The sequence below is a fragment of the Rattus norvegicus genome, chromosome 4, assembly GCF_036323735.1.
Source record: "Rattus norvegicus strain BN/NHsdMcwi chromosome 4, GRCr8, whole genome shotgun sequence".
In the NCBI taxonomy this organism is placed as follows: Eukaryota; Metazoa; Chordata; class Mammalia; order Rodentia; family Muridae; genus Rattus; species Rattus norvegicus.
This window is the reverse complement of record NC_086022.1, coordinates 117,251,361-117,279,064: the sequence shown is the minus strand read 5'-3', so window position 1 is coordinate 117,279,064 and position 27,704 is coordinate 117,251,361. Positions and strand designations below refer to the sequence as shown.

Sequence of the window (27,704 nt, the reverse complement as noted above, 5' to 3'; positions counted from 1 at the left end):
AAAACGGACTTGACTACAGACTAATCTCTTTCTTTTTAAATGTTATGTGCAGTGGTGTTCTGCCTGCATGCATGTCTGTGTGAGGGTGTCGGATCCACTGCATCTGGAATCACTGACAGTGTGAGTCACCATGTGGTACTGAGAATTGAACTCAGGATCTCTGGAAGAGCAGCCAGTGCTCTTAACCACTGAGCTATCTCGCTAGCCAAGACTACAGACCGGTACTATAGAGGCATTTTCTCAATTAACTTTCCTTCATCTTCGCAGATATGTCTAGGACTATGTCAAGATGACAAAAACCAACCAGCATATTGATCTTGCAGAGACCCCAGCCCAAACTGAACAGTTCCAGAGGTTCCACAACCCTCTTCTGGCCTCTGAGGTATGAGGCATACACATCAGGCATTTACACATACACATAAAAAAGTAAAGGTATGTAAATCTTGGGGAGAAAAAACGTAAGCAAGTTAGAACTGTGCAGAAATACCATCATTGACCATTCACACTGGCATGGCAACATTTCACAGGAGCTGCATTTGTGGCTCAACTGGCAGAGTGCTTGCCTAGCATGCTCGAAGCCCTGGGCTCAATCCCCAGCACTATGTAAAACTTGGTGCAAATGGCACAGGCCTGTAATCCCAGAACTTTGAAGACAGAGACTGGAGGATCAGGAGTTTAAGGTTACCCTTGCTTAGTAGTGAGTTTAAAGCCAGCCTGGACTACATGAGACCCTATCTGTGATGGTTTGAATGAGGATGGCCCCAAGGGTTCATATATTTGATACTTAGTTCCCAGTTGGTGGAATTGTTTGGGAAGGATGGGAGGGAGTGGCCTTGTTGGATGGAGGAGGTGTGTCACTAGGGAGTTGGCTTTGAAGTTTCAAAATCCCACACCATTCCTAGCGCTCTCTCTCTCTCTCTCTCTCTCTCTCTCTCTCTCTCTCTCTCTCTCTCTCTCTCTGCCTCATTGTTCTTGTTTCAAGACGTGACCACCTGCCTGCCTGCCACTATGATCCCTGCAATGATGGTCATGTCAGAACAGAGTTTATGAGTGAAGCTCTGTGAGGAGAATTCTGAGGGCTTATGAGAAACTCCAGGAAAACAGGACAAGAGTCTTGTGATCTGAGGCCTCCAAAGCACAGGATTGTTTGTGGGATGTGCTTCCGTGCCCCTCCCACAGGCAGCAGATCAGCGTGGGTTTGCTCTAGACCATGCATTGCTGTTTACACTCCATCCATGCACAGCTTGCTCTTGTGATTGTACACAGCTGAACTCATGCAAACTTTGCTCATAAAACCTAGCTTAACCCTCGGAGTATAAAATGTCTGATTCTCTGAATAAAGTTGGCCATTGCATGAGACTTTAATCTGTCTCATTGTTAAGCTCCATCCTCCCTGGTCCCTCCATGAGTGGTGACAATGGACTAACCTTCTGGAACTGTAAGCCTCCAGCAAACCCTTTCCTCCATAAGCTGCCTGGATAACAGTGTCTTCATAGCTGCAGAAGAGTAACCAAGACACTACTATCTCGTTCCTTAGGAAAACTTTGCCTCTTTGTCTAGAAAGTGGCCTTACAGACACAGTCTCTCCTGTGAACGAAGACAAGCAGATGGTTTGGGGCAGTTACCTCCTGTACTTGTATCATATCGGATTATATGGAATTAAATAAAATCTGGAGAGAATCCTGTGTGGGCTAGCAGAGCCTGGGAGTTCAGTGGCTCTAGGCTGTCAGTGATGTAAATGTAGTTTTATTCACCTGATGTAATTGCTGTCTCTGAGGCTTATTGCCTCTAGCTGCTAAACTAGGCTTAGTTCCGGACAATATAGTCTAGAATGTTTTCAGCCTCTGAGACTTACTGCTGAATAATCTCACCCTTTTATAGCTCTTTCTGAACTCTAGCTGGCTGGTTCAACTCAGTTCTGACTCCAACTCCTCTCCAAGCTGACTGATTCAGTTTGGATTCTCTCAGTTTCTTACTGAATTGTTCTGCTTGGCCTCAAACTAACTTTGGCAATATGTTCTAATCTCCGGCTCCTTCTTATTCTCTGGTTTGTTCTGTCTTCAACTGTGTCTAGCTTGTTCTCACTGTGCAACATATCTCTCCACAACCGTCCTGGTAAAGACTTTTCCTTTCTCCTCGTGTTCATTGTCCCTCAAATAGGTTCCCTTTCCTCTCTGATGAGAGTTGAGCATATCCCATTCTGTCAAATCTTTCTCTGATTTGTCACTTTGTCTGCCACTCAATTAGTCATCACCTCTCCCGCCCCAGTCATCACTTTTAGACATGGGTGCTTCCTTCCACAAACTAACTTTACCTTTATTATTTGGGATTAAAGGTTTGTAGTAAGGGTACATCTGTAGTCCAACCAGAGGGATTAGCGGTGTGTGCTAAGGCTGATCCACACCACAACTAGAAACAGGTTTTTCCAGTGAACAACACAATCTCAGGGTTCACGGTGTGATCAAATATTCTGCAGCACAGTGACTCCTGGCTGTTGTCCCCTACAGTGTCACTTACCACAGCAAGCATAAGAAACTACCTCAATGCCCTGAGAGGAAACCAATGTTTTTAAAGATTCAGTTTTGTTGCTTTTTTATTATGTGTGTATGGAGAGACTCGACATAAGTTCAGGTGTCCATGGAGGCCAGCGGCATCAGATCCTTCAGGAGTTGGGTATGCAAGTGTTTGTGAGCCCTCTCTGTATGGTGCTGGGTCCCCAACTCAGTTTTCCTGCAAAAGCAGCACTTGCTTGCTTATAGCCCTTGCATTTAGGAGGTGGAGACTGAGGATGTAGAGTTCAAGGCTAGGCTGATACATAGCCTGTTCCAGAATGTTTTAGTTAGGGTTTTCCTGCTGTGAACAGATACCATGACCAAGGCAATTCTTATAAGGACAACATTTAATTGGGGCTGGCTCACAGGTTCAGAGGTTCAGTCCATTATCATCAAGATGAGAGCATGACAGTATCCAGGCAGACAAGGCACAGGAGGACCTGAGAGCTCAACCTCTTGTTCTGAAGGCAAACAGAAGACTGGCTTTCAGGCAGCTAGGACGAGGGTCTTAAAGCCCATGCCCACAGTGACACACTTCCTCCAACAGGCCACATCTACTCCAATAAGGCCATACCACCAAAAAGTGCCATTTCCTGGGCCAAGCATATTCAAACCACCACACAGGCTTTTCTGGTCTACATGAAACCTTGTCTCAGTCAATCTGTACTTTGAAAGAGCGTAAGGATATTCACTGGAACGAGGTTGCTCTTTAGACACTCCATAGAAATTTTTTTTAGAAATATTGACAGGTGGGGGCCTGGAGAGAAGGCTCATGGGATAAGACACTTGCTGTGCAAGTGTGAGGACCTGGATTTGGATCCCCAACACTGACTGAGGGAGCAGCATAGCGCACTCCTGTAATCCCAGCACTAAGGAGAAAGGCAGACAATCCCTAAAACAGGCTGTCTGGCAAGATTAGCCAAACTGGTAAGCTCTGGGTTCAAGAGATAAAGTAGAGAGTGACTGGGAAACACATCTGATGTCAGCCTCCGACCTCCACATACACACTTTCTTAAAGAAATATTGGCCGCTAGAAACAATCAAGGTTCAACAGAATGCTTGTGGCTGCCCCTATTTACGTTGGGGTTGCTCCAGAAAAAGTCCCAGCATTGAGATCCCTTTCAGTGATGTTTCTTCATACAGTAACCAGGAGGCCAGGGTTTAGGAGCCACTCAGTGATTATTTGTGTATTTTGTGTTTGTCCTCCATATAATTACGTTTCCTACTCGAACGCAACTAAGTTCTACTCCTAAACACAGGAGCATGGAAAACAAGGAGGCAGGTCTTAGACATATGGCCATAGGCCTAGCAGTAGCCCTCAGGAGCAACCCAAACGTCTAACCCTGGATAGACCGGATGAGCAGAATGTGGAGGGACGACCTTCTGGTTGAACTGCAGATGCTAGGGCTGGAGTATGGAGCCGAACGCACACAAACACGCAGGTGATCGTGTGTGCAACAAACGGCGCCAGCAAGTTCTCACGCTCGCAAGCTCGCAAGCTCGCTGTGCATTGTGTGCATTTGGTCTCTCCATTCCCAAAAGTGGGGGTGTCTTTATGCTCCTGCCACCTTGATTTCCTACTCCTGTGGAGCGTGACCTATAATCGTGAGCTACAGTAAGCCCTTTCTCCCCTGAATCGCTTTTTGTCTGAATATTTTATCACAGATGGGAAACTAGGACACATCTGGCCCCATGAACTTTCTCCTTGAGGCAGGAGATGAACAGAGGCGGACTCCTTAACATTTTTTTTAATGATTTGTTTCCTTTTATTTTATGTATATTGGTGTTCAGCCAACTTGTATCCTGTGTGTGAGGGTGTTGCATCCCCTGAAACTGGAGTTACAGACAGTTGTGAGCTGCCATGTGGGTGCTGGGAATTGAACCTGGGTCCCTTAGAAGATCAGCCAGTGCTCTTAACTGCTCACTGAGCCATCATCTCTCCAGCCCCAAAAGGTAGACTCTTAAGTGAACAGAAAAGAATGGCTTCTGAGGAAAATAACAAGAGGCAGATTGACCACATATCACTGAGGACCCTGGCAAGACCAGAAGCGCACGCGCGCACGCACGCACATGGGATCTTCCTGCTTCTCTTTTTTCTGCAGCTCCACCCTGACTGTGTTAGAGCCCCCTGTTAGCTGAGTGAGTGAGGAAGGGTGAAAACCTGAGACTTGATCTGAACCCCATCTGCCACCGCTTCCCCTCCAGTGCCAGCCTAAGGATGCCAGGTCTCAATGCTGAATCAGGACTGAAGCTCGGATTAGCAGAGGGGAGTGGACACTGTAATCCTGCCATAAGACTGAACCCAAGGGTGACCAAAACAACCCTGTGACTGCCTAAGGTGCACACAGGACCAGAGAGGGATCAGGCCCCACCATGAATGTCTGGTTTGCTGATTTTACCCCGTAAGCAGCTTACAGCATCATCTCGAATCACTAACAAATATGTGTGCATTTCTTTTTAATTTTTTATTTCATGCATATGGGCGTTTTGCCTGCACGTATGTCTGTGTACCACATGCATGCCTGGTGCCCCTGGAGGTCAGAAGAGGGGTAAGGATCTCCTGGCACTGGGGTAACAGATGGTTGTGAGCCACCACCACATCGGTGCAGAAACCAAACCTGGGTTCTCTACAAGAGCAACCAGTGCTCTTGACCGCTGAGCCAACTCTCCACACCATATGCACGGGCCTTGCCCCGCCCTCTAGGTGGTAAGCTCTTCAAAGGTGGGGTCCTGTTGAGGTTTGGTCTGTTGCTATGTAATGCTAAATATTGGCCCCCAAGACCTGGTTCCGCCCCCCCCCCCGCCCCGGATCTTCCCATACATTAGATGATGCCATGTAACCCTGCTCCTTATTTTAAAACTATTGGTGGGATAAAGATGCCTACAGCCTGTAGCTGGGCGGAAGAGAGGTAGGTGGAGCTTCTGTTCCCTGGCTTGGGGCCTGAGGCAGAGCCCACAAGGAAGGAAGGGAGAGAGGAGAGAGAAGACAACATGGAGTAGGCAGATTGTGAGAGCAGGGCCATGGAGGCCAACCAGTTGGAGGAGGAGTGGCCAAGTGACATCCTAGGGAAACAGACAAATAGCTTAGAGGCTGATATTTGCCCAGCTCTAGTGCTTTTACGGTTTGTTATAAACATAAAGGTTTGTGTTTGGGAACTAAATGATCAAGGTGGGCAGAAACCCCCAGTTAATTTTAACTACAACAGGTTCCATGTGCTCCTAAGATCCACTCGCTTTTGTTTTATGTGTATAGGTGTTTCTACAGGCATCCAGTGTCCTCCTCTGGCCTCCTTGGGCTCCTGCGGGCATGCGATACACCCACACCCATAAATCATGGATAAATATTTTAAAAAACAAGACGCCTAGAGCCTGAGGAATGGGCATGAACACAAGAACACACACAGGCTTAAAGAATCTGAAAAGGCCCTTGTCCTTAAAATGCTGCAAAAAGCAATCCAAATTACATACCCATGAGATTAAAAAAAAAAATTAGAAGGGATGGCCCAAAGCCAAACACTAAGGGAAACAGCCTTGAGTGGTTTAAGGAATGTACAGATGTGATTTGTGTATAGGATGTTCAAGACCAACTGATTCTAGTCTGGGTTACAGACTCCACTAGTGTCCCACTAGTGGACACGCTCACCATTTGTTGTCATAATTGATGAAGTATCTGTTTTGTGGACGAGGCCACTATACCAGTTCACACTGCAGTGGAGGTAAGAGACATCCCATTTGCTTATTGCTGCCTTTCTGGGAAGATGCTTGGCAGAAGGGCAGATGGGCTGGCATTTGGTGAAGCTTAATGCCCTCTCTGAGTGCTCAGCATGGGAAGAGATTACCCTCACGGACTGCCCTCCCCCAATAGGTGAGTGGGGGCGGCTGGAGAACCTAGCTGGCTGTCTCCTGGGTGCTGGTACACACTTCCCTCATGAGCTCACAGCTGAACTCCAAACCTCAGGATGTCCACTTGGATAAAGCAGAAGACACACTTTCTCAGAGACAGGAGCCACACAGCTAAGGGCACTGGGTGTCCAAGTTGGAATTTCAACAAAGCCTGGGAGGCCCTCTCTTTGGATAGTGCACTGACCTCCAGGAGTCTCAGTGCCTAAGAATAGCACAGCCCGGTACATCTAGGAACAGCTGGTCTCCTGAGCATTCCCTCCCACTCATTCCTTAAAGACCTGGAGCAGGGATGTGGCCTAGACAGTGTAATGGTGAAGCTAACTACCTTCTGAGATCCCAAGAAGAGGGTCTTTGATTAAAATAGATAAATGATGAATGGATGGATGGACGGATAGACAGACAGACAGACAGACAGACAGACAGACAGACAGACAGACGGATGGATGGATAGAAAAGGGATGTCTTGTTTGAGCCTCACGTCTTTGAAACGAGGATTTCATACACGCCTCATCTTGCCTGTATCTACCTGACTTGATGAAGAGGCTACAAAGCCCTTATTGAAATGGAAGAGGTCTGAGGTAGGCACAGGGAAGAGCCCGGGATGAAGGGCAACAGTTATGGCTCTAGGCAGAGAACACATAACGAGAGGGAAGGGCCCACAGGCCCACCCCTCACTGTGAAAGCCTGGCATCACACCGTACGTATGCATGTACTGGTTCTTGCTCCCAAGGAGAGCAGTACAGAGCATAGACAAGGAGTGAAACGGCACCATGCCAGGACAACTTCTTCATTCTGCTGCCCTGTTTCTCAGTTGGGATAGCTAGAGATTTCTTTAGACAGCCAGACTACCCTTTAGCTTGCACAGACCTATGGAGGAAGCACTAAACTTACCTGGCCCTGGGTGGGCTTGGGCTTCCCCTCACTCTGCCAAGTCAGAGGCTACAACAAAGCTACCACTACACATATGAAATAGACCCTCTATTCTCACTCTTCACTCTGTGAAGTGGCCAGTGGCTCCCAGGGCCTTGAATTCAATCCCTTTTAGAGGAGGCCTTCAAACTAGGTACCACCTCCCTCCCCCGTTTCTTCTGCTATCAGCACAACCCTCCTCCATTACTTCACCAACCATGTTTGAACCAAAAAGTCATTGTCTATTCAGATCCTGTAAACATATTATGTTTTTGAATCTCTTATCTGTGTCGTCCATGGTTTATCTAATGAGGGAGTCTGAGGGAGGATTATTACTGCTGCTTAGTTTGTCAGAACACAACGGAGCAGGGACCTCCTAGGAGAACCAACTCCTTTGAAACAGAATCCTCAGGAAGATGTCAGACTTCATTAGTCCATGGGCATCAGCTTGAGGAGAATGTTCCAAGTCCCAGGGCGGCCACAGCGCTGCAGACCCAAATGCTAGCCCGTAGAAAAAGGGAGTGTACAGGGAAACAGGGAAAGCCCTGGAGGGTCTGGGTTGGGCCCACCTGTGAGCAGTTGGCCTACCATGCACAAGGTCCTGTGTTTAATCTCCAACATGCCAAACCCTGTGAGGAAAAACCATGTATATTCTGAATCTCCTAAGGTTTTTACTGGGTTGGGCTTCTTTTGCATTTTAAATACTTTATTCTTTTTTTAAAAATATTTATTTATTATGTATACATCATACAGCTTTCTGCCTGCATGTATGCCTGCGGTCCAGAAGAGGGCATCAGATCTCAATATGGATGGTTATGAGCCACCGTGTGGTTGCTGGGAATTGAACTCAGGTCCTCTGGAATTGCAGACAGTGCTCTTAACCTCTGAGCCATCTCTCCAGCCCAAATACTTTATTCTTTAGTGGGGACACACATGTGCCATGGTTCACAAGGATGGAGAACAACTTTTGAGAGTTGGTTCTTCTCTTCCATTGTGATGGTTTGTATATGCTTAGCCCAGGGAGTGACACTATTAGGAGGTGTGGCCTTGTTGGAAAGTGTGTCACTGTGGGGATGGGAGTAAGATCCTCCTCCTATACCTGTGGGAGTCAGTCTTCTCCTGTTTGCCTTTGTGGAACTCTTCCAATGGCAAACAAGTCACACTTTAAGTCTAACCTTTTCCATTTAGAAGCTGGAGCTCAGAGAGTATTTAATTGTAGTCTCAAAAACAAGAGGAAAAACAGAGACTGAAACCCCACTAAAAGCTGAATTCCGGGGCTGGGGATGTAGCTCAGACCTAGTGTGCTTGTCTAGCAAAACCTTGAGTGCCAGCACCATACACACTCCAGGGTGAATGCAGGCTTGCACATGCACACACACACACACGCACACACACATACTGGGTGGAAGATACTGAAGACTGAAAGAAAAATAACTCTGCCCTTTTCTTCCACAGCCTCTACCATGGCGTGAGTGTAGACAGTCTCTACGTCAGGGTTTCCCTCCTCCTTCAGGTAAGAAACTTACCTCTGGTTCAAAGGCCTCGCTTTAGGGCAATGGCTCTGCAGACAAAAGCACTCACCATTAGCTTTAGCTAGACTGTAAGTGACCCTCTGGAACCCAACTGGTAAAGAGAGAGAACTGACTCCCACAGTTATCCTCTGACCTCCATATCATGCCACAGCACACATACTCCTATATTCACATACAGATAGACAAACAAACAAAGAAGACAGAAAAAGTCCTTAAGGAGAGTTTTCTCCTCAGTGGAAAAGCCACACCCCTGGGGCCAGTGACAGTTGCAACAACTGTTTGGAAGCAAACATTGGGAGGCCATGGCTGCACATAAACCCAACATCAGGGGTCTCAATACTCTATGGAATCAAAATGGAAATCAACACATCAAGGGTTGTCTAAGACTTTCTTAGGATGAAGCCCATACCCCAGGAAACCCCTTAGTCCTGGACTTATGAAGACAGTTACTGCCCCAAGGCAGTCTCAGGACTTAGAGGATTTCTAGCTAGTTGAAGACGGGACAAATTTAAAAGCAGCGTCTTGGGAGAGGTGCAGAGAAATCAAAAGCACAAGTGTTTACTGCAGTCTTCTAAGGGCCTGGCCCTGATCTATCCTAGGTTATAAAATGGCTTGGAAGATACAGGGGGGAGGGTTGTCATGAGAACAACAGAGCTACCAAGAGCGCTTGAGGCCAAGAGAGGAAACCGTTCAAATAACGGCCTGAGAGGCGAGGATGCAGGCAGAGGTGGGAAAACATGACCTGATTCCCTTTGACTAGAGAGCTGTCCTACAACAGAGCAGTTTCGGGGAAGTAAGGTTCCTGGCTGCTACAGCCACTCTGGATAGTAGTTTGCAATGTGTGGGTCGAGAGACCCACACAGGGTCACATATTAGATACTTCATATTACGATTCATAACAGTAGACAGATTAGTTATGAAGTAGCAGCAAAATAATTGGATGGTTGTGGTCACTGCAAGATGAGGAACTGTATTAAAGGGTCTCAGGGTTGGGAAGGTTGAGAACCACTGTGCTAGAACATGGCTAGCTGGCCGTGGCTTAGAAGTCTCAGGTTCAAAGGATTGGGACTTTGTACCCAAACAATAAACTACCCTCGTGGCAGATTATAGCAAAGAGCTGTTAGCCTGTCATCACCCAGAGTAATATCGTGTGGATATTTATTGACTTCGGATAGTTTCTTTTTCTTTGTTTTCTCTCCTCACCCACTGGATTAGAGGGGACAGGAGGATATGAGGTGATAGCCTTCTTTCCAGGATGCACAAAAGATCCAGTCTGGGGTCCAAGGCTTCCCAGGGGGCACTGTGGCCGGAGTGGGTGTTTCTTGAATCCAGGGTTCACTGTGAGTTGGCTCGCACAGTCCCCCGTCCCTCACACAAACCTAGGCCACCTCAGTGGTTAACCAAGCCGACCACCCGAGAGCCTTCTACCTTGTTATGCTGTGACAGCCATGAGAGAGTTCCATGTGAGGAGAGAGAGAGGGGCGGGTGACAGGCAGCCAAGATAGGTGAAGCCTCCAGGCCATTACAACCACCACCCTGCCCCACAGCTACAGAATCCTGGCTCTGCAGACTCTGAGCTGAGGCTCCTCACGCTGCCCACTTCCCGGGGAATCCCTTCTTCCTTCTGCAGACCCGCTGTCAGAGAAGCGTTTGTCTAACGGGTGGGACCCAATTCGCACACATGCCTGTACACTTTACATTTTAAAATTGTGTCTACATTGTTTATATCTAATCTAATGTAAATTCACTGCAAATAGTTGTTCCATTCCAATACCCAGCCTAGGAAACAATGATGTGTGAATGTGCGCACACCATGTTTTCTCCACAGAGTTCTCTCTGTCCCATTTGAGACTGTTGGTGTTGCTCCCGGTTTGTGTGTGTGTGTGTGTGTGTGTGTGTGTGTGTGTGTGTGTGTGACTTTTCTCCTTGTTTATTTTCAGGGCTTCAGGGCGACTGGGCATGCTCATCTTTCCTGATACCTTTAGGCACCCTGTGTCCCAGGTGTCCCTGATGTCTGAGCCTAACTAGATCATATTAGGATAAGACTTGGTAGATCTGTAATTCTTGGGTTCTGTAGGTCCTGACATCTGCCCTGACATCAGGGCCCCTCTCCACGTACTTCCTCCTCTCTCCTGTGAGCTGAATCCCACTTGGGGACCCAAGTCACCCCACCATCATCACCATCTTGCCCAGTACAAGCCAACGAAGACCTTTACAGACTCACCTTTCTGAAAACCACCGCTGATTTCTGTGTCTTGTTCCCAGGTGGCCAGTGGCTTCCCAGGGCCGTCAAGCCAAGTCAGGACCACTTGAACTGGCTTCCTCATTCTTCCTGGCCTTATCATCCCACCTCCTTGCCCACTCTTGAAAGGGGCAGACTGAAGCCAAGGGTATTGATACTGCTGGAGAGGGTGTAACTGTAGAGCCACTCATCAAACACAATGTGGCAATATTTAATAAAGGTGCACCAATAAGCAACTAGCTTTGCTCTTTAGAGAAACTTGAACATAAAGTACCAGGGTCTGTGAACAAGGAAATTCATTTATGCACACAGCATTTTTTTGGTAGATTTTTTTCCCTTATTTTTATTTAGCATGTGTGCTTTTCATTTTAAAAGGAGTGTAACCTCCTACTTCCCAAAATAAAGTTAAAACATTTTCCACTAAAAACCTGATTTCCAATATCACCTAATATGTGGAGAGATGGCTCAGCAGTTAAAAGCACTTGGTGCTCTCCCAGAGGACCTGGGTGCAGTTCCCAGCACCTGAATGGTGGCTCACAGCTAGGGATCTAAGGCCTGCTTCTGTCCTCCCTGGGTATCAGGCATGTGGTGTAGACATATATTCAGAAAACACTCACTGCTGTCAACATCTCTTCCCAGTGGACAATAGTAACTTTGTCTACATCCTCTAAGGTCCCACAGACAAACCAAGGCAGGATTCTGCCACAGTTCCCTCTGGAAAACTGAGTTTATAGGGTTTCTTTACAGATAGGTGAGGGGTTATTTACAGGGTCGTGGTGCTTCTCCCTGAAACAGGCCATGCCTACAAAGCCTTTGTCCAGCAGGGATAAGGGGTCCCCATAGTTGCAGAGATGAGCCCCCTTCACTAGTCATCCCTGGTCTGTATACTTTAGCTGTATGTAGAATTAAAGCAGAGCTATATGCAACAGGAGGTAGGGAACCATTGGATTCTCAGCTATGGATCTTGTGAGCTCTTGGGGTGGGGGGGGGGGTGGGGGAGGAATGGGGGTCATCAGTGGACAAGCCCAGGTAGGATAATCCTTTTGCAAAAGAGAACAGTTGAACTCCCCAAGAGAGCAGTTGCTTGGTTTGGAGGACAATCATTCATGCACATAAAACAAATTAAAATTAAAAATTAAAAACAAATTACATAAGCTGGGTATGGTAGTCGGTGCCTATAATCGTAGCACCCGGGAGACTTGAGGCAGAAAGACTGAAAATCTGAGCCCAGCCAGAGCTGCATACCAAGGTCTTTCTTTCCCTCTACCAAACTGTGTGAGATGAGTCCCATCCACACACACATGGTGAGAGGACTGACTCCTGAAGGCTGTCTCTGGCCTATGCACACACACAATAAATAAATGTGACAACAACAAGACTGGGTCATACATTTAATCCCTGCACTGGGAGGCACAGGTGAGGGCAGATTTATGATTTTGAGAACAGCCTGGTTTACACAGAGAGTTCTAGGCTAACCAAAGCTACCTAGTAAAACCCTACAGAGAGAGAGAGAGAGAGAGAGAGAGAGAGAAAGAGAGAGAGAGAGAGAGAGAGAGGAGAGGAGAGGAGAGGAGAGGAGAGGAGAGGAGAGGAGAGGAGAGGAGAGGAGAGGGCAGGGCAGGGCAGGGCAGGGCAGGGCAGGGCAGGGCAGGGGAGGGGAGGGGAGGGGAGGGGAGGGGAGGGGAGGGGAGGCAGAACAATTAAGCCTGTGAATCCAGCAGTTCAGTATAGGAGTGCTTGCCTAACACACTTACTGCCCCAGGTTCCATTCCCATCACCAAATAAACCCAATGTCCTGGCACATTCAGGCAGGAGGGTCATATCCTTGGTTATGTAGTAAGTTTGAGGCTGGCTTGGACTTCAGAAACACATGCTCCTCCTCCTCCTCCTCCTCTTCCTCCTCCTCCTCCTCTTCCTCCTCCTCCTCCTCCTCCTCCTCCTCTCCATGATCATTATCACCATCATCATCGTCATCATCATCATCAGTTGATATGCAGAAACCTTAGTTTTTGTTTCCAGGAATGTGAACAAAGAGTACACATCATTCCCCTGTTTTTGGTGAAGGACTGAGAAGATGAATGAATTAAAAGCAGCTTAGATTCGTGTCTGACTTCACAATGCACAGGGAAGCCTTGCTCACTCCTCGAGTGCATAAAGGTTCTGTTCACACCTTGCTCAGCTGCTTGTGTGTGCCCTGACGAGCTGCCAGAATGCCAGTCCTGGCCTGAGCCCAGGTCAGGAGGGTCTCTTCGGGAGGAGAAACCAGCTGACGTGTGTAGTCTACAGGGCCCTGACAGGCCAGTGCTGCAGCTGAGGGGCCCAGCCAGGAATCCTGGGAAAGACTTAGACTGTAAGAGGGTCTGCTGAGGCTCATGGCAGCCTTAGCGGTGAGGGAAATGAACAGTCAGCAGGGATCGTGAAGGGCAGGGAACAATGGGTGGTGAATAACAATATGGTCTTCAAGGAGCAGTAAACCAGCTAAGTGGTGACTGTAAGCCCACCACTCCATTAAACATTTTTCATTACATTCTTAAGTAATAAAAGTGAGTCCCTGTGAGTTCAAGGCCAGCCTGCTCTACATAGCAAGCTCCAGGCTAGCCAGTGCTATGTAGTGAGACACTGTCTCAAAAACCATAACAAACAAATACAAACAAATGCATATGTTTAAACTTTAAAAAGATCATCTAAGGAAATAGCACTCAGGGTAAGCGCCTCTGGCCTCCTGTGACAGACAGAAAAACTGACTGTACTGTACTGGTTACACAGCAAACCCCACCTCCCATGCTCCACAAAGCGGCTTTCATGTTGGGCACGTGACATTGGACCCAGGAATCTGCTCAAGAAACCTAAAAAGAGAAGGCTCCTACGGGACAGAGTTAATAGTCTTCACACGCTGCCTCTGCCCACTGCCAGCCCATCTGTTTGGTTCTAGCTCGTGGGAGTCTGGAACATGACTAATTACTATGCTGTCTGCTCCATCCCTGGTGCAAAGAAGCCAGCAGGCTTCTCCATCGTCTCATCTCAGTTCCCACGAATCAACCCCACTGACATCTGTCTGGCCATCCACTCACCACCTAAGACCATCAGCTCCATGACTCTCTCCAGTGAGCCAACGGATAGGGAAACTGGGAAGCCACAGTACAGGTGAGGGCCTCTGTCGCTTCTCTTGCCAGCACAACCCGCTTCTGCTTCCAGGGCTCCCATCCCCCAGGGCATCAGGAAACTACCAGGCTTACCTCCAGAGCTTACTTGTCTCTGAGCTCTTATTTGACAGAGACAGGAGGGAGGAACAGGGACACTGTCACAGCAGATCAACACATACATGTTCTTGCTGTCTTCGCCTGAACTTATACTGGTAAGGCTTTTCTGTGTTATTCCTCCTGCCCAAACGTACTCGGTGGGGTACAAGGCCGACACCAGCTGAACTCACATATCAGTTGCCTCTGGGAGAGAACAAAGGATGACAAAGGGACACCCAGACATCCCCGGTCCCAGATATGTGGCTGAGCACCTGAGCAGAGGGGAGCAATGAGATCCAGAATGACTGGCTCTGGTGATGAGCTGGAAGACAGTCTTCAGGGAGATAATGCTCTCTTCTCTGAGTAAAGCTCTACTCTAAGATTCAACCGGTCCCTGTTCAGTTGCCTTCAGATTACACTTCTGCCCAGACACTTCCTAAGGGCCCTGGCGGCTGCTTCCCCAGCTGTACTTGGGGTGGAGGTGGGGGTGCTTAGTTCTCGGCCCAGGTCTCTGCCCTCACTGCTCTCTGCACCCTCTGAAAGTCTTGCTGCTGCTGTAGTTTCCAGCTCTGTTCTGTGACTCCTGCAGTCCAGTGCCTACTGTTTCCCTCATCCTACGGGACATGGATGATACGCCATATTGTGTGAAACCACAGCAAGAGGGAAGAGAGCTAACACCCTCCAGTGACAGTAGAGGAGCTCCCTCTCCATCCAGGCAGGCGTGGTGCTTGTATGTGGTCTATCCAGGGAGGGCTTGTGAGGGGTGGGGGTGGGGCTGCTAAGACAGTAAACTCAGCCAGATAATTCCCTCAACCACCATGGGGACACATTCCCAACTCACTCCAATTTGAACTTCCCTGCTGAGCTCCGCACCAATGATGGGCCCAAGCAGAACAGGTATGAATCCACCCACACAACATCCTCACTAGTACCTCAAATCCACGTCCAGAACTCACACTCTGCTTAACATGGGCCCTTCTCCTGTGACTGGGGATGCAGGGGGATGCCTCCAAAGTGGGAGGCAGAAGAGTTAAGTGACAGTGACAATAGAAATAGATGTGCCACAGGAGGAACCCATACACACCAAACAGGCCTCAAAGAGCCATAGCCAAGCAGCCACTGGAATGGCAATTCTGAGAGAATGTTCTCAGTGAGGGGGGTTGGGGTAAAGGGAAGGAGTGGAGACTAGGAAGGGAGTCAAATGGCTTCTTTCCTCCATAGGGAGAGGGCTCATAGCACAGGTGAGTATGAGAACGCCAGTGATTAACTAAAGCTGGGACACTGGGCACACTTGGAGGGCAGACCCACAAGAGACTGGAAAAATGGGCAGAATCTAATAGTTCATGGTCTTGTGAATCTCAAAAAACTTATCTTTTAAGTTCTAGGCACTTAGAGGGGTCATTTTATTTCAGGATGAAGCTCCACTACATTGCCTTTTAGATGCACTCACCCAGCAGTGGTGGGCAGAACTGGGTGAGGAGAGGCAGTGAACAGCAGGTGGAAAATCAGAGACAGCATTTAAAGATGGACGCCGGGGGAAGATAGATGGCTCAATTGAAGGGCTTGCTGCTGTTTGAGCATGAAGACCTGAATTGGAGTTCTAGGAAGAGTTGGGTGTGGTGGTCAACAAGCCCAGAGTTCCAGTGAAGCAGTGAAGCTGTGCTTTGGCCTGCGCGCGAGTGTGCGCGCGTACACACACACACACACACACACACACACACACACACACACACACCTAGGACATTGGACACGTTGAACTTTGAGATCCTGTAGGGCACTCACAGGGAGGGAGCCCGTATGTCACAGAATGGAAGAACCCAGGAATCCAGAGTGTAGTCCTACTTTGAGAACCTGCCACCAAAGTGAAAGCATGGGGGAAATCCAAACATGCTTAACTTCAAAGTATCACACAGGTTGTTCAATAATTATTATTCGGTTTTCGGACTTTTTTGAGATAGGGTCTCACTGTGTAGCCCATCCTAGCCCTGAACTCAGACACCTGCCTGCCCCTGCCTCCTGAGTGCGGGGTTAAAGGTATGTGCCACCACACCTGGAAGTCACTGAGTCCTGCCCCTGAGTATCCTGACCACCAGTCAGAGGCAGGTCAGTCATTTGGGAGAAAGGACAGGAACGTGACACAACGTCGGGGATAGATGTGTGGCCTGTGGTTTTCTTAGCACCAGAGAAGCCAACGTTGGAGAGATGAAGTAGAGACTCTCATCTACCAAGACAGTGACAGAGCAATTACCTACCATTCCTAAGTACCTGGGTTCAAATCCTAGAGCGCTCACACACAAAGTAACCTTGTCATTAGTTCTGCGGCAGCCAAGCCCTCCATCCCAGGCTCCCCTGATACACGGCAAGTTAAACTTTAGCATCTAAGATGGCATTAGCCATGTACGATCCCTGAGAATGTTACCTAAAGTTCTTTCCCAGACCCCAACAAGGCAGGCTAGAGACAGCGTCTCCAAACCCCACACAGCACTGTCCTTCCAGCGGGTGCTGTGACTGCACGAGGCCCCTGGCTCTTCCCAAGCTGCTGTTCCCCAGCCAGGCCCACTCCCGGGTCCTAGCCCCGCTGGACCAGATCCTTGCACGTCTTTTCCCACGTGGGTAATGAGGGAGCACCTTGAACAGCTGGTCAGTGAGCGCCTAGACTAACTCTGAAACTCTACCCTGCTGCTCACAGGCCCCCAAGTCTCACTCCTGTAAGGATTTTAACAGCTCTAAATCAAGACCAGAAATTCCAAGAAGTCATAATAGCAGCTTCCTATATCAGTGATTTGGAGTGAGTTTTAGTGCAGTTTTTTTTTTTTTTCACTTCTTACTGCTCTGCTGCCTGAGTTTCCCTGCCTTAGTAAATGTTAATCTGAGCCCCAAGTCTGATGAAAGAGATGGTCAATGCATGAAAGCCAGCTCTAGAAACTGAAGCTGCAGGGAGTGGAACAGAGCTGGATGGGCTATGGGTTTCTGCCCTCCAAGCTTCCTACATGGACTCCTGAGTCCCACCAGGCTCCCTTCCCCTCAGCTTAGTGCACACAGAGGGTGCAGCGCCGCCCCCATCCCCAGAGCAGGCCATCCAGCCTCGCTGGGCACATGGCTTCTATACCAGCCCTCCTCCACCTGTCCCAAAGCCAGTCCCACTCTCAGAGCCACACGGAAAGCAGTGAAGCAGAAGTTGCTTTAATCAAGGGGTGAAGTCCTCAGTCAGGGAGACCTCACTCAATCTGTAGTGGAGGGGTGTCAGCCCCCTCCAATGCCCTGAGGCCCCTCAGGAAAGAGGGAGCAGATGAACAGCAAATATGGAAGAGGCCAGGGGTAAACAGGCAAACCCAGGTTACGGAAGTAGCAGAACCCTGACCAGACCAGGCGAAGGTGAACCACTCAAGAAGTTAGCATGTGGTTCAACCCGGGAGTGGCTGAGGTGGCCGTGCACTGGGCAGTGGGACCAAAGGGAAGGCAGGGAAGGAGTGCTTAGGAGATGAGACGACCGTGAAGCTGGTGCAGCTGCTCCTGGGTCAGCACCAGGCGGTGTCGCTGTCCGAGGCCTGCCGCACACGAGAAGGTCACTTTGCCCATGTAGACTGTGTCGTCTTGCTGCTCTTCCTTGGCCTTGTGTTGGGAAGAGAAAGAGGGCCTCAGGTTAATGGCTCTCTTGATTATAGGCACTGAGGGTTCTTGAGTACTAGACTGTGGCAACCCCTGGGAAACAGGCTTCTGGGTTCTGACACCACAGTAACGCTTCAAATGAGAGCAAGGGTGGTCTAGCAAGGTAACCTGAGTCTATTCGCTACAATATTCCAATCTCTACGTGCTGGAAGCACTTCTGGTCCTGTGCAAACCAGACTTGGCCCTGCCGGGTAAAGCAGGCTCTGAGGCTGGGCCTCTTGCACCCCACGGGAGCACCGTCTCCCACCCCATGCTCCCCCTTACCCTCAGGAAGGCAGATGAAGGGAAGGTGGCAAAGTCAGTGGGAACAGTAGCTCCAGGACGCTGAGTTACTGTCTCCTTGAGGACCTCATCCTGGGGAGGAGGAGGGAGGCAGGGTTCATGTAGGGGCTCCAGTCAATAGCTCAAGACCTCCTCCGCTTCACAGCAACGCTAGCTCCAGGGGAGGGTGGCTTCCCATCACTGTTCTTCTGTTCTTGTCTCTGGTCTAGGCCCATCCAGCATCCCTCCCTCCTGTACACGCCTCCATTCTTTAAGGCCTAACTCTGTCCATTGCGTCTAGGAAGTCGCTGCAAACATGCTGCCCCTCCAGTGATTTCAGATGACAAACTGCAGCCACACATCCCAGAGTCACCCCGTCAGCACTGGCGGCTCATCAGCCTAAAGATGGCGCTAGTCACCCACTTTGTTGACTGAATTTATCGATCAGCTCCTCCCACCTGCACTGCAGTGTGCCACAGAGCACAGAGCAAGCACAGAGCACCTACGAGAGCCTGGCTACCCCAGGGAGCTCAGTGTGGGAAGGTAGGATGTGACTGACCTTGAGCTTCTCGATGGTGTCGCTCAGAGACTTGAGCTGGGCCACTTGTTCCATAAGCTGAGCGGATGGGCTCTTGGCAGCTGTGCGGAGGGAGAAATGTCAGGACACTAAGTCCATCCAAGCAGCCGAACTGCACGGTCGGACACATGGGGACTGAACCCACATACAACAAGCACTTCAGAGAGAAAGAGTAAACTGGCTCTGGTGGGAAGGCCTAGAAGGCCACTGACAGATTGGGGGAGGAGGGTCTGAAGTTCAAGGTCCGCCTGGGCAACGTACTGAGACCAGGTGTGGTGGCGCACACTTTAATTCCAGCACTCAGGGAGGCCGAGGCTGGTGCAGGTCTGAGTCTGAGGGTGGCCTAGGCCACAGAGCACCAGTGTAGCAGGCTTGAGGCCCTCAGCTGGACCCCAGTATCAGAGAAGAAAGGAGAGAGAGACGGGAGAGATAGAGTAGGGAGAGACTATGCACAAGAATCAGGGAAACAATCCTGAAGCTACTGAAGACAGCTGGGAAGAGCCTGGGGTCAGAGTGGCTGCAGCCATCTTCTCAGGAGCAGAGGTACATACCCGGGCTGCTTCGGGTGATGTCTACTACGTGGGTGTGAGTGCTCAGTTGGTTTAGTTTCTCCAACAGCTGGCTGGTCTTGCGATACAGTGCCCCAGACAGGAGGTTACCACCAGGGCCCTCATGGGGTGGGAGGGAAAACTTTGCAACATGCAGAGGGGGCAGAGCTGCCAAGGACGCCTTCATCTGGGCTCCCTGTCAGGAGGTGAAGGGAACAGAGTAAGTGGTTCAGAGGCACCAGTGGCCTCGGCTGACCATTGATGGGCAGGCGAGCTCAGGGCCCACATTCCCGAGTGCCTTACTCTGAGGATGCTGTTCTCATGCTGGAGCTGAGAGATGTGTAACCTCATGGCAGAGATCTGCTGAAGCAGCAGTGGTGAGTCCTTCACCGGCCCCGGGCCTGGCAAGGCGCCTGGAGCCTGCCCAGGAGTGCCCCCTGTGAACAGCATGCAGAATATCATCAGTCCTGGGTGCACAGGATTGAAAACTGGGCTCTTTACCTTCCCCATCCCCACCTCCACTTCTGATGCTGTCTCCAGTCCCAGTGCCTTGGTAAACCCCAGCCCGGGTAGGTCTCTACCTCGCTGTTGTTCCTCTGGAGAGCCCATGGGGGAGCAGAAAAGAGAGAGAGCGATTAGATAATATGGGGACATTGGACAAAGCAGAGGAACTCTGGGCACAACATGCAGAAGACCCTTTTCCTCACCACCAACACTTCTAAGACCCTGCCTCTGCCTTTGGGGTGTAAAGGAGATAAAGGCGGACAAGGCCGTGAGTCAGGGCACCTCTGAGAGAATGGTAAACTGAGTGACTGCAGGAAGCATGTGGTGAGGCTGCTCCCGCCTCCCTGACCCCTGCTCCATCCAGGAAAGGCACAGGACACCTCAGAGGCTGCATGCACCTCTGCACCCTGAGTGCTCCAGCTGCAAAGTCTGGGAAGGAGGTGAAGGCCCTGCTCTGCTCCTCAGGCTTCCCCTTGCTCTGAGGTAAGTGCCTCCCTTGTCTGATGGGGTGTTCATTAATCCAGAAGTGGAATTTGTTTAAGAGCTATACTGAAACACAAAATGGTGAATCAAAAGGTTCCCTCTCAAAGCACATGGGGCTGCCTATACTGTGGGAGCACGCTGTCACAAAGGCACTTGGTCACCGTCCTGAGTCAGGTCATATCTATGACTAGGCCTTTGATAAGGGCAAGACCTCAGGTAAGATGAGCAGTGAGGAAAGGCCAGAGATCCTGGTGGTTTAACCATGGGACTAGATTGTTCTCTTGAGTGAAAATGTTAAGCACATACTGAAAGCGGGGTAGAAACAAACCAGGGCAATGGGATCGGAGAGGGACAGGGACAGGGAAACAGCCTGGAGGACACAAACTCCACACAAGGCTCCCCAACCTCATTAAGAACCTAAGAATAGGTCAGGACGGAAGCCATGGAATGAAGTAGGCACACTGCAGGCCATCAGATACTGGCTTCACACGAGGCTGGACACTCCAGCAGTGTGGCCTGGCCTCTCTGGTGTCTTGGCTGAGACAGAAAGGCCAGATGGCAGGTCCAGAGGGACAGCTCCCAGGCCTAACTCAGTCGCCATCCACCTTTACTGACAGTCTTGGTAGCACGCATGCTACTTTATACAGAGGTCTGTGAGCGTATTTTCAAGGAAAATAAAACCCCAATGAAATAGGCAGCGTGAAACTGGGGCAGGCATGTTCTTGGCTGAACACCTAGGGTATAGGCAAGCACCTGAAGTCAAACTGAGGTCAGAAGAGAGGACAGTCAAGTCAGCCTCCTTTGGGCCAATGCCACCATACTTACCACCAGCAATGCCAGAGACCAGGGTAGCAATGCCTGATGGAGGGGGGCCCCGGAGTCCCTCAATAGTGCGCTTGGACTGGCTGTTCAGGCGCTGCTTGAGCTCTGTCTTCTCTGCCTCCAGCTGGTCTATGTCAGCCTGGAGTGCATCCATTGTCTCCTCAAACTCTCTGTGGGAGAGAACATGGGTTCAGACACCTCCCTCCTCACAGCCCACGACTTTCAGGTCTTGAGGGCAGGCCCTCAGAGGCAACCTGAGGCATGGCTGGAGGGAGACAGGAGAGTAGGAAAAGAAAACTGGGGTAGTCACACTACAAGGCTAAAGGAGTCACTATCGACAGAAAACTGCAGAGCAGGACGGGGAGAGGACTCGGGGCCCCAGGACGGCGCTCACTTCTCCTTCTTCCGTAGCAGGGTCTGCGTCTCCTCCAGCCGAGTCTGAACTTTCTCGATTCGCTCATCAGCATCCTTGGCAGCGCTGTCCAGCTTCTTCTCCAGGAGGCTCAGCCGCACGTTGGCCTCACTCAGCTCCTCTCCCTAGATAAGGCAACACTTCAGTTCCTCAGCATCCTCCCAGAGCCACAGGACCACGTTAGGCTGTGGGACGTGGAGCACCTTCCCAGATGACACCTAGTTGCAGGTTCCACCTCTTTCCTCAGCTCCCACCCAGCACCCGACATTGCCAAGTCCCACCACACTTCCCAGCCTTTAGCTTAATTGTTTCAATTAATTAATTTACATTATATGTTCTTTTGTCTGCATGTATGTCTGAGTACCATATGTGTACCTGGTGCCCTCAAAGGCCAGAAGAGGGCATTGGGTCCCCTAGGACTAGAGTTACAGATAGTCATGAGCCACCATGTGAGTGCTGGGGATCAAACCAGTGTCCCCTGAAGAGCAGCTCTTAACCACTGATCCATCTCTCCAGTCCTCCATACCTTAATCTTGAGTGACTTCTTTAACTCCTTGATGACTGTCTCTCGATCCTCAAGCTTCAAACCCAGACCTTCAGCATCTGTGATCTCTGCACGCAGTGCTGCAGCCCGAAGTTCAACTGGAGGAGGCTAAAAGACAGTGGGCCAGATGGTGGAGGCAGGGGAAGGATAGAGTGGGTCAGATGGTGGAGGCGGGGGAAAGAGACCACTCCAGTCACAGGAAAATCACCTGACTTTTAGGCAGGACGCCCCTCCCTCCAGTCTCCCCACTCTCCACAAGGTGCTGAGTCCCCAGAAACCTCCACCTACCTTGCTCGGGGGCCGCTCTGCGTCATACTCGCCTTCCTGCATGGCTGTGGCCAACTTGTTCATCGTGCTGATGAGGATGGAGCATGACTGGCGCAGACATTCGTAGGGGCTGCTGGAGGGGCTCCCGTAGATCTGCACAGCCAAGAGCAGGTATGAGAAGCTGGCAACAGCTAGAGCCTCCGCAGACCCCACGGTTCCGGGCCAACCTGCTCGCTTGCTTTGAAAGCCAGCTCCTCCAGTGCAGCCACGGGCAGCCCCTCGTTCTCTGCCAAGGGGGCGATGAGCTGGGCGGCTGCAGCTGCCACCTCCTGCAGAACAGCTACCACCCACGTCAGGTGCTTCCTGCAGTCCAGGAGTGTGTCAGACACCTGTGTGACAGGCCAGAGTCAGGAGCCCATCCTGGTCCACCATCACACTTCCTGGCTTCCCAATTCAACCCCCTGACCAGACCCGGATCTCAACGTGCTCGGCCCCTCCTGTTTCTGCTCAGCCCTAAACCTGTGAGCCGAAGGCCAGCGCTGCTGGGATCCCAGGAGCATCCGTCCCTGGCATTCGCCGTCGGATCTTCTTGCAGAACTGACGGATGTCACTGCAGGATGTTTCCAGGTCTCGCAGAAGAAGAGCAATATCTGTTGCCTCCTGCCCACCCTACTCGGGAGAAGGAAACAGACAACTGCCATCAGCACTGGGGGAGGGGAGGGGAAAGGATAGGGAAGAACTCCTCAGATCCAGGTGAGCCCTCACCTGCAAGAAGGCACGCAGCCGCCCCACCTCCACGCTCATACAATCCAGGGCACTCTGGGTGAACTGTACAGGAAGAAACATGAGTCTCGGCCCCTCACGGGAGCTCCATCACCATCCTCATCCCTGGGACGCATCTTCTATCCCGTGTGCACAGGTCCTCTGCTTTCACAGACCTCTCGGTCCCATTTCCCTCCCTCATCTCTATAGAAGCTTAGTCACGATGCAGACACGTCACCTTGATGTGGTCAGCCAGCTGCATGGTGGACTCCTCGGGCTGCTCAGCGAGGTGGATGCTGTACAGATGCTGGGGAGGACAACAGAGGCAGCCTTCAGTCTTGGGAAGGGCAAGAGCTGGGGGATGCCCTACTCCCAAACTGGAGACACTGTGGTCTTCAAAGGTTCAAAGCTTTCTAAAACCTCTAGGCAGTGACATCACAAGGCAAGTTCGTATCAGACAAACAAGAAGTGGGACTGGTGGCCCACAATCCTGGCACTGGGGAGGCTAAGACAAGAGCATCAGGAGTTGGAGGCCAGCCTGAGCTACAGGGAGATGCCGTCTTATAAAAGCAGCTAGTAAGGGCTGGAGAGATGGCTCAGCGGTTAAGAGCACCCGACTGCTCTTCCAGAGGTCATGAGTTCAATTCCCAGCAACCACATGGTGGCTCACAACCATCTGTAAAGAGATCTGATGCCCTCTTCTGGTGTATCTGAAGACAGCTACAGTGTACTTATATATAATAAATGAATAAATAAAAAAAAAATTAAAAAAAAAATTAAAAGCAGCTAGTAATGGCTAAGTGATAAAGACACTTGCTCCCAAGTTCAAACCTCAAGACCCATATGATGGAAAGAAAGAGTCAACTGCTTCATGTTGTCGTATGACCTCTACATGCACACTGTACCACACAGTACACATGTACATACATGCATCTCAACATTTGGGATGGATGCAGGAAGATCAGGAGTTCAAGGTTATCTTCCGCTACACAGCAAGTTAAAGGTCAGCCTGGGTTACATGAGACCCAGTCTCAAAAGAACAAAACAAAAAAATTATACTGTTCCCCTTCAACAGCAACAAACCAACCCCAAACAACAATAAAAAGAAAAGCAGAGCAAACTGGTCTCAAGAAGCCAACCACGGCCATAAAACCTTGTACACCCTGGCAAGAACTCTCAGTAGGTATGAATCCCTTCCTGCCCTGCCATTTCCCCCGACCTGAACTCCGGCCCCAGACCTGGTAGTACTTGATGGCCTTGGTGAGGGGCTCCACGTTGACAGTCTCGTCCAGCTGATCCTTGTGCAGCAGCTCGATGAGGAAATCTAAGGAGCGCTCGTGGGCACTCATCTCCGGGTACAGGCTGCCTACCTTCTTGTACACGTCCACGCTGCACTGAGAGAGGGCACTGAGGACCAGAAAGGGGCTCCATGAGGGCACGGTCTCCAGGCAGTTACATGGCCCAGGGTACAAGGGAGGGGCTGAGGAGTCTCTTACTGCTCGTAGCGGTGCAGTGTGGCCTGCAGCAGACTCAGCGAGTACACCAGCCCGGCGGCAAAGCTTAGCTGCTCCCCAGCAGCCCCTCGCAGCCCAGGCCGCTCCGAACAGTTCTCACTCAGGTCAAACTTCTCCTGGGCCTGCTTCCGGATGAGCTCTGCCTGTGGGAAGAAGACCAGGGCACTGGAGCTGGGAGTTGAGGACAAAGAACACAAGTCCAAGAGTCATGACACAGCTAAGCGACTATGTGCAGGGGATGCACACGTGGAGGAGAGCAGACACGGCTCTTAACAGGCAGGAGGCTCAGGGCAGAGCAGGGTCGTAATCTGCCTAGATTCCCTGCCACATATCCTCCAGCACCTAGGGCTACCTCTACTCCAGTTTAAATGTCATTCCTTTAGTAACCTCTACCCTCGGCTAAAGAAATCACCAACTGCCTCACCAGGAGGCTCCTTCTCCTCCTTGGATACTTTCTCCTATCTGGAGGGGACTGGTTTCAGACCCCTCCTGTAAACACTAGCACATGATGTTTGACTGCCTCATGTAAAATGCTCAGGATCTGCATGTAACCTATGTGCACACACCTGTACATGTTAAACCACCTCTAGGTTACTGATGGTACCTAACACAAGCTAAGTGATACCAAGGATATACTGGATTGTTCAGAGAACAGTGAGAGAAAAAGTGTGCATGCACAAGGCTTTTCTCCAAACACTCTGATGTGCAGCTGTGGAATGCAGACACAGGGCTCCTGAATGTGGCAGCTGGCTGTGTTCACTGAGTCCCTGCTGAGCAGGAGTACCCGCCCTACCTCAGAGGCTGTGTGGACAGCTGGTGCCTGCCCCCTTCCCCTCACATCCTCAGTGCCTTGGCTCACAGTACACTGAATGGTTTTCTTGACTCACTGGCCATACCTTGCAGATGAGTCGGGGCATGAGCAGCAGCACCAGGACACAGTCATGGTCTCCCCCTGGCCGAAGGAAGCTGTCAGGCATAAAGGCCGTCAGCAGGGACATGTGCCGGTTGGCCTGGGCAACTTCCATCTGCCTCAACTCCATCTCGATCGCCTGTAAGGACAGGGAGAAGGGATCTCAGGCTGGATGCAAAGCTGCAGAAACACCAGGCCCTTTGTTTCTAGGTTAGGTCCAGGCCAGGATTCTTCCACAATTGCCACCCTAAGCACCAAGTCCAGAACCCCACCCCAAGTCAGCCCACAGCTACCCCTCCTCTGCCCGGGCTCTCCAACACCCCTGACTTTAAGGTGCCCACTTTCCTGACCTTGGCATGAGCCTTGGTCTCAGCAAACTTGATTTTGAAATCAAAAGTCTCTGGCGGTGGCTGCTGCTGTCTCTCCACAGACGCTTCCTGCTGGTTGGTCAGCTCCCGATTGACATCCTGAGAGCAGACAGTGATGCACAGTGGGTCCTGGGAACCCTAGGGTTACCTTGATCAGAGACCAGAGGCGAGGCAGGCACCTGTAGGTGGGCAGTCAACTGGCGGTACTTCTTGATGGTCTGCTGGTAGTCGGCGACCGTCTCCTGGGCGGCTTCCACTCGCTTCTGGGCCTCCCTTACTCGGGCGCCTGCCATGTCCAGCTGCTCACGCAGCTCCAGTTCTGTCTCGCGTGCGTTCTCCTGCAGCTCGTCATTCATCTCATTCATCGCTTCCTGGACGGCAGAGCAGGGAAGAGCATACATGTAGGGTCAAGATGGCAGGGCGGAACGGTCCCTCCAAATATTCTCCATCAGGGTCAGAAGTCAGGGACCTGCTCTCTTCTTACCAAGTCCCCCACAGTCTCCCGTAATTCTCGCACTTTCTCCTCCAGATTCAGGTTCCGGTCAGTCAGCATCTCCACCATCTCCTCAGCTCCCAGAGCAGCGTCCACCTGTGTCAAGGGGAAGGGACAGGGAAAAGTGCCATCTTAAGGGTCCAGATGCAGGAGGGGCAGTGGGAGCTGCAGGGGTGGGTGAGGGCTGTGTTCTCAGACCTGCTCTTTGAGCTCATCGATGGTGCTCTCTGCCTGGCTCAGTTCCTCCTGAAGACGCTCACGCTGCTGCCTCACAACCTCCAGCTCCTGGTTCTTCTTTTCCATGAGCTTCTGGAGCTTCACATGCTCCTGCTTCTCTGAGGAAGAGAGATCTCGCATCCTGTGCAGAAGTGGAAGCAGCAAAGGAAAGAGTCAAAGGGAAGACAGAGATGGCAGAAAGGGTGGTCGGTCACAAGGTGACGAGTGCTGACACCTGAGGCAGGAGGGGACAGAGAAAGGCCTACCTCACCAGGGCGTCCTTCAGGCGGGCATTCTGCTCCTCCAGCTGTTTGAGCTGGTAGCTGGACGCAGCCCCATCAGAGCCTGTAAGAGCGACGGGGTGTTCATGCCAGTCCTGCTGCACCAGCTGGCCCCACTCCTGCTCCTCGTCCCCTACCTTTCTCTTCAATTTCAGCCTTGAGGATCTCCAAGTCTGTGGTGAGTTCGTCTACTCGTTCCTTCAGTGCCTCCACCTCCTGCTGCAGGGACTCGGCCCGCTCCTCGGCCATCTCCTTGTCCAGAGTGGCCATCTCGATGGCGTCGGCTGTGTCTGCCATCTCCTCCATGTAGCGCTCCTTTGCCTCCAGTGCCTCCTTGGCTTCCTGGAGGTTAGAAGTCAGTGGAGCAACCAGAGCGACTCCCACGCTGCCCTTTCTTCCGGGGCACCCTATAGCCCAGCCTAGTTCCCAGTTCCCTTGTTTGGGTCCTTCCACCTTCCCGGCACCAGCTCCATCCGAGGCGCACCTTCCGCGCCTCCTTGAGGCGCCGCTGCAGGTCCGCCTGCTGCTCCTGCATTTTGCTCTTCCATTCCTGCACCTGCTCCAGCTGGATCTTGTGCTTCTCCAGCTCCTTCAGCTTTGCTTTGTCTTCTGAGCGTTTCAGACGCAAGGTCTCCAGCTTCTCCTCCAGGTCCCGTACCTGGGCCCTCAGCCCTTCCTCTTCCTGCCAAGAGGAAG

General features: G+C 50.9%; 2 protein-coding genes across 15 annotated transcripts in view; both read right to left on the bottom strand.

Annotated features, from left to right (window-relative positions):
- The window catches only part of Slc4a5 (solute carrier family 4 member 5), a 100,222-nt gene extending 88,960 nt beyond the window's left edge, over positions 1 to 11,262 (bottom strand). The window contains exon 1 of one of the 3 annotated variants that reach the window (XM_039107330.2): positions 11,121 to 11,262. In XM_039107330.2, the coding sequence (XP_038963258.1) occupies positions 11,121 to 11,241 (121 nt within the window). In that variant the 5' untranslated portion in view covers positions 11,242 to 11,262. The remainder of the gene's footprint in view (positions 1 to 11,120) is intronic. The other 2 variants (XM_063285798.1, XM_039107331.2) reach the window with 2 other exon arrangements.
- A 6,274-nt stretch (positions 11,263 to 17,536) lies between these two features.
- Dctn1 (dynactin subunit 1) overlaps positions 17,537 to 27,704 on the bottom strand; it is a 32,807-nt gene continuing 22,639 nt past the window's right edge. For 7 of the 12 annotated variants that reach the window (XM_039107183.2, XM_039107184.2, XM_063285669.1 and 4 more), the window contains 24 exons: positions 27,493 to 27,690; positions 27,146 to 27,350; positions 26,994 to 27,072; positions 26,710 to 26,869; positions 26,503 to 26,607; positions 26,198 to 26,389; positions 26,001 to 26,117; positions 25,637 to 25,789; positions 24,723 to 24,883; positions 24,465 to 24,633; positions 23,465 to 23,533; positions 23,230 to 23,292; positions 22,984 to 23,133; positions 22,692 to 22,853; positions 22,486 to 22,617; positions 22,180 to 22,305; positions 21,636 to 21,778; positions 21,245 to 21,411; positions 20,014 to 20,028; positions 19,736 to 19,869; positions 19,436 to 19,628; positions 18,867 to 18,946; positions 18,311 to 18,400; positions 17,545 to 17,989 (listed from right to left, as the gene is read on the bottom strand). In XM_039107183.2, the coding sequence (XP_038963111.1) occupies positions 17,852 to 17,989; positions 18,311 to 18,400; positions 18,867 to 18,946; positions 19,436 to 19,628; positions 19,736 to 19,869; positions 20,014 to 20,028; positions 21,245 to 21,411; positions 21,636 to 21,778; positions 22,180 to 22,305; positions 22,486 to 22,617; positions 22,692 to 22,853; positions 22,984 to 23,133; positions 23,230 to 23,292; positions 23,465 to 23,533; positions 24,465 to 24,633; positions 24,723 to 24,883; positions 25,637 to 25,789; positions 26,001 to 26,117; positions 26,198 to 26,389; positions 26,503 to 26,607; positions 26,710 to 26,869; positions 26,994 to 27,072; positions 27,146 to 27,350; positions 27,493 to 27,690 (3,201 nt within the window). In that variant the 3' untranslated portion in view covers positions 17,545 to 17,851. Of the gene's footprint in view, positions 17,990 to 18,310; positions 18,401 to 18,866; positions 18,947 to 19,435; positions 19,629 to 19,735; positions 19,870 to 20,013; positions 20,029 to 21,244; positions 21,412 to 21,635; positions 21,779 to 22,179; positions 22,306 to 22,485; positions 22,618 to 22,691; positions 22,854 to 22,983; positions 23,134 to 23,229; positions 23,293 to 23,464; positions 23,534 to 24,464; positions 24,634 to 24,722; positions 24,884 to 25,636; positions 25,790 to 26,000; positions 26,118 to 26,197; positions 26,390 to 26,502; positions 26,608 to 26,709; positions 26,870 to 26,993; positions 27,073 to 27,145; positions 27,351 to 27,492; positions 27,691 to 27,704 lie in introns of all 12 variants that reach the window. The other 5 variants (XM_039107185.2, XM_063285663.1, XM_063285668.1 and 2 more) reach the window with 2 other exon arrangements.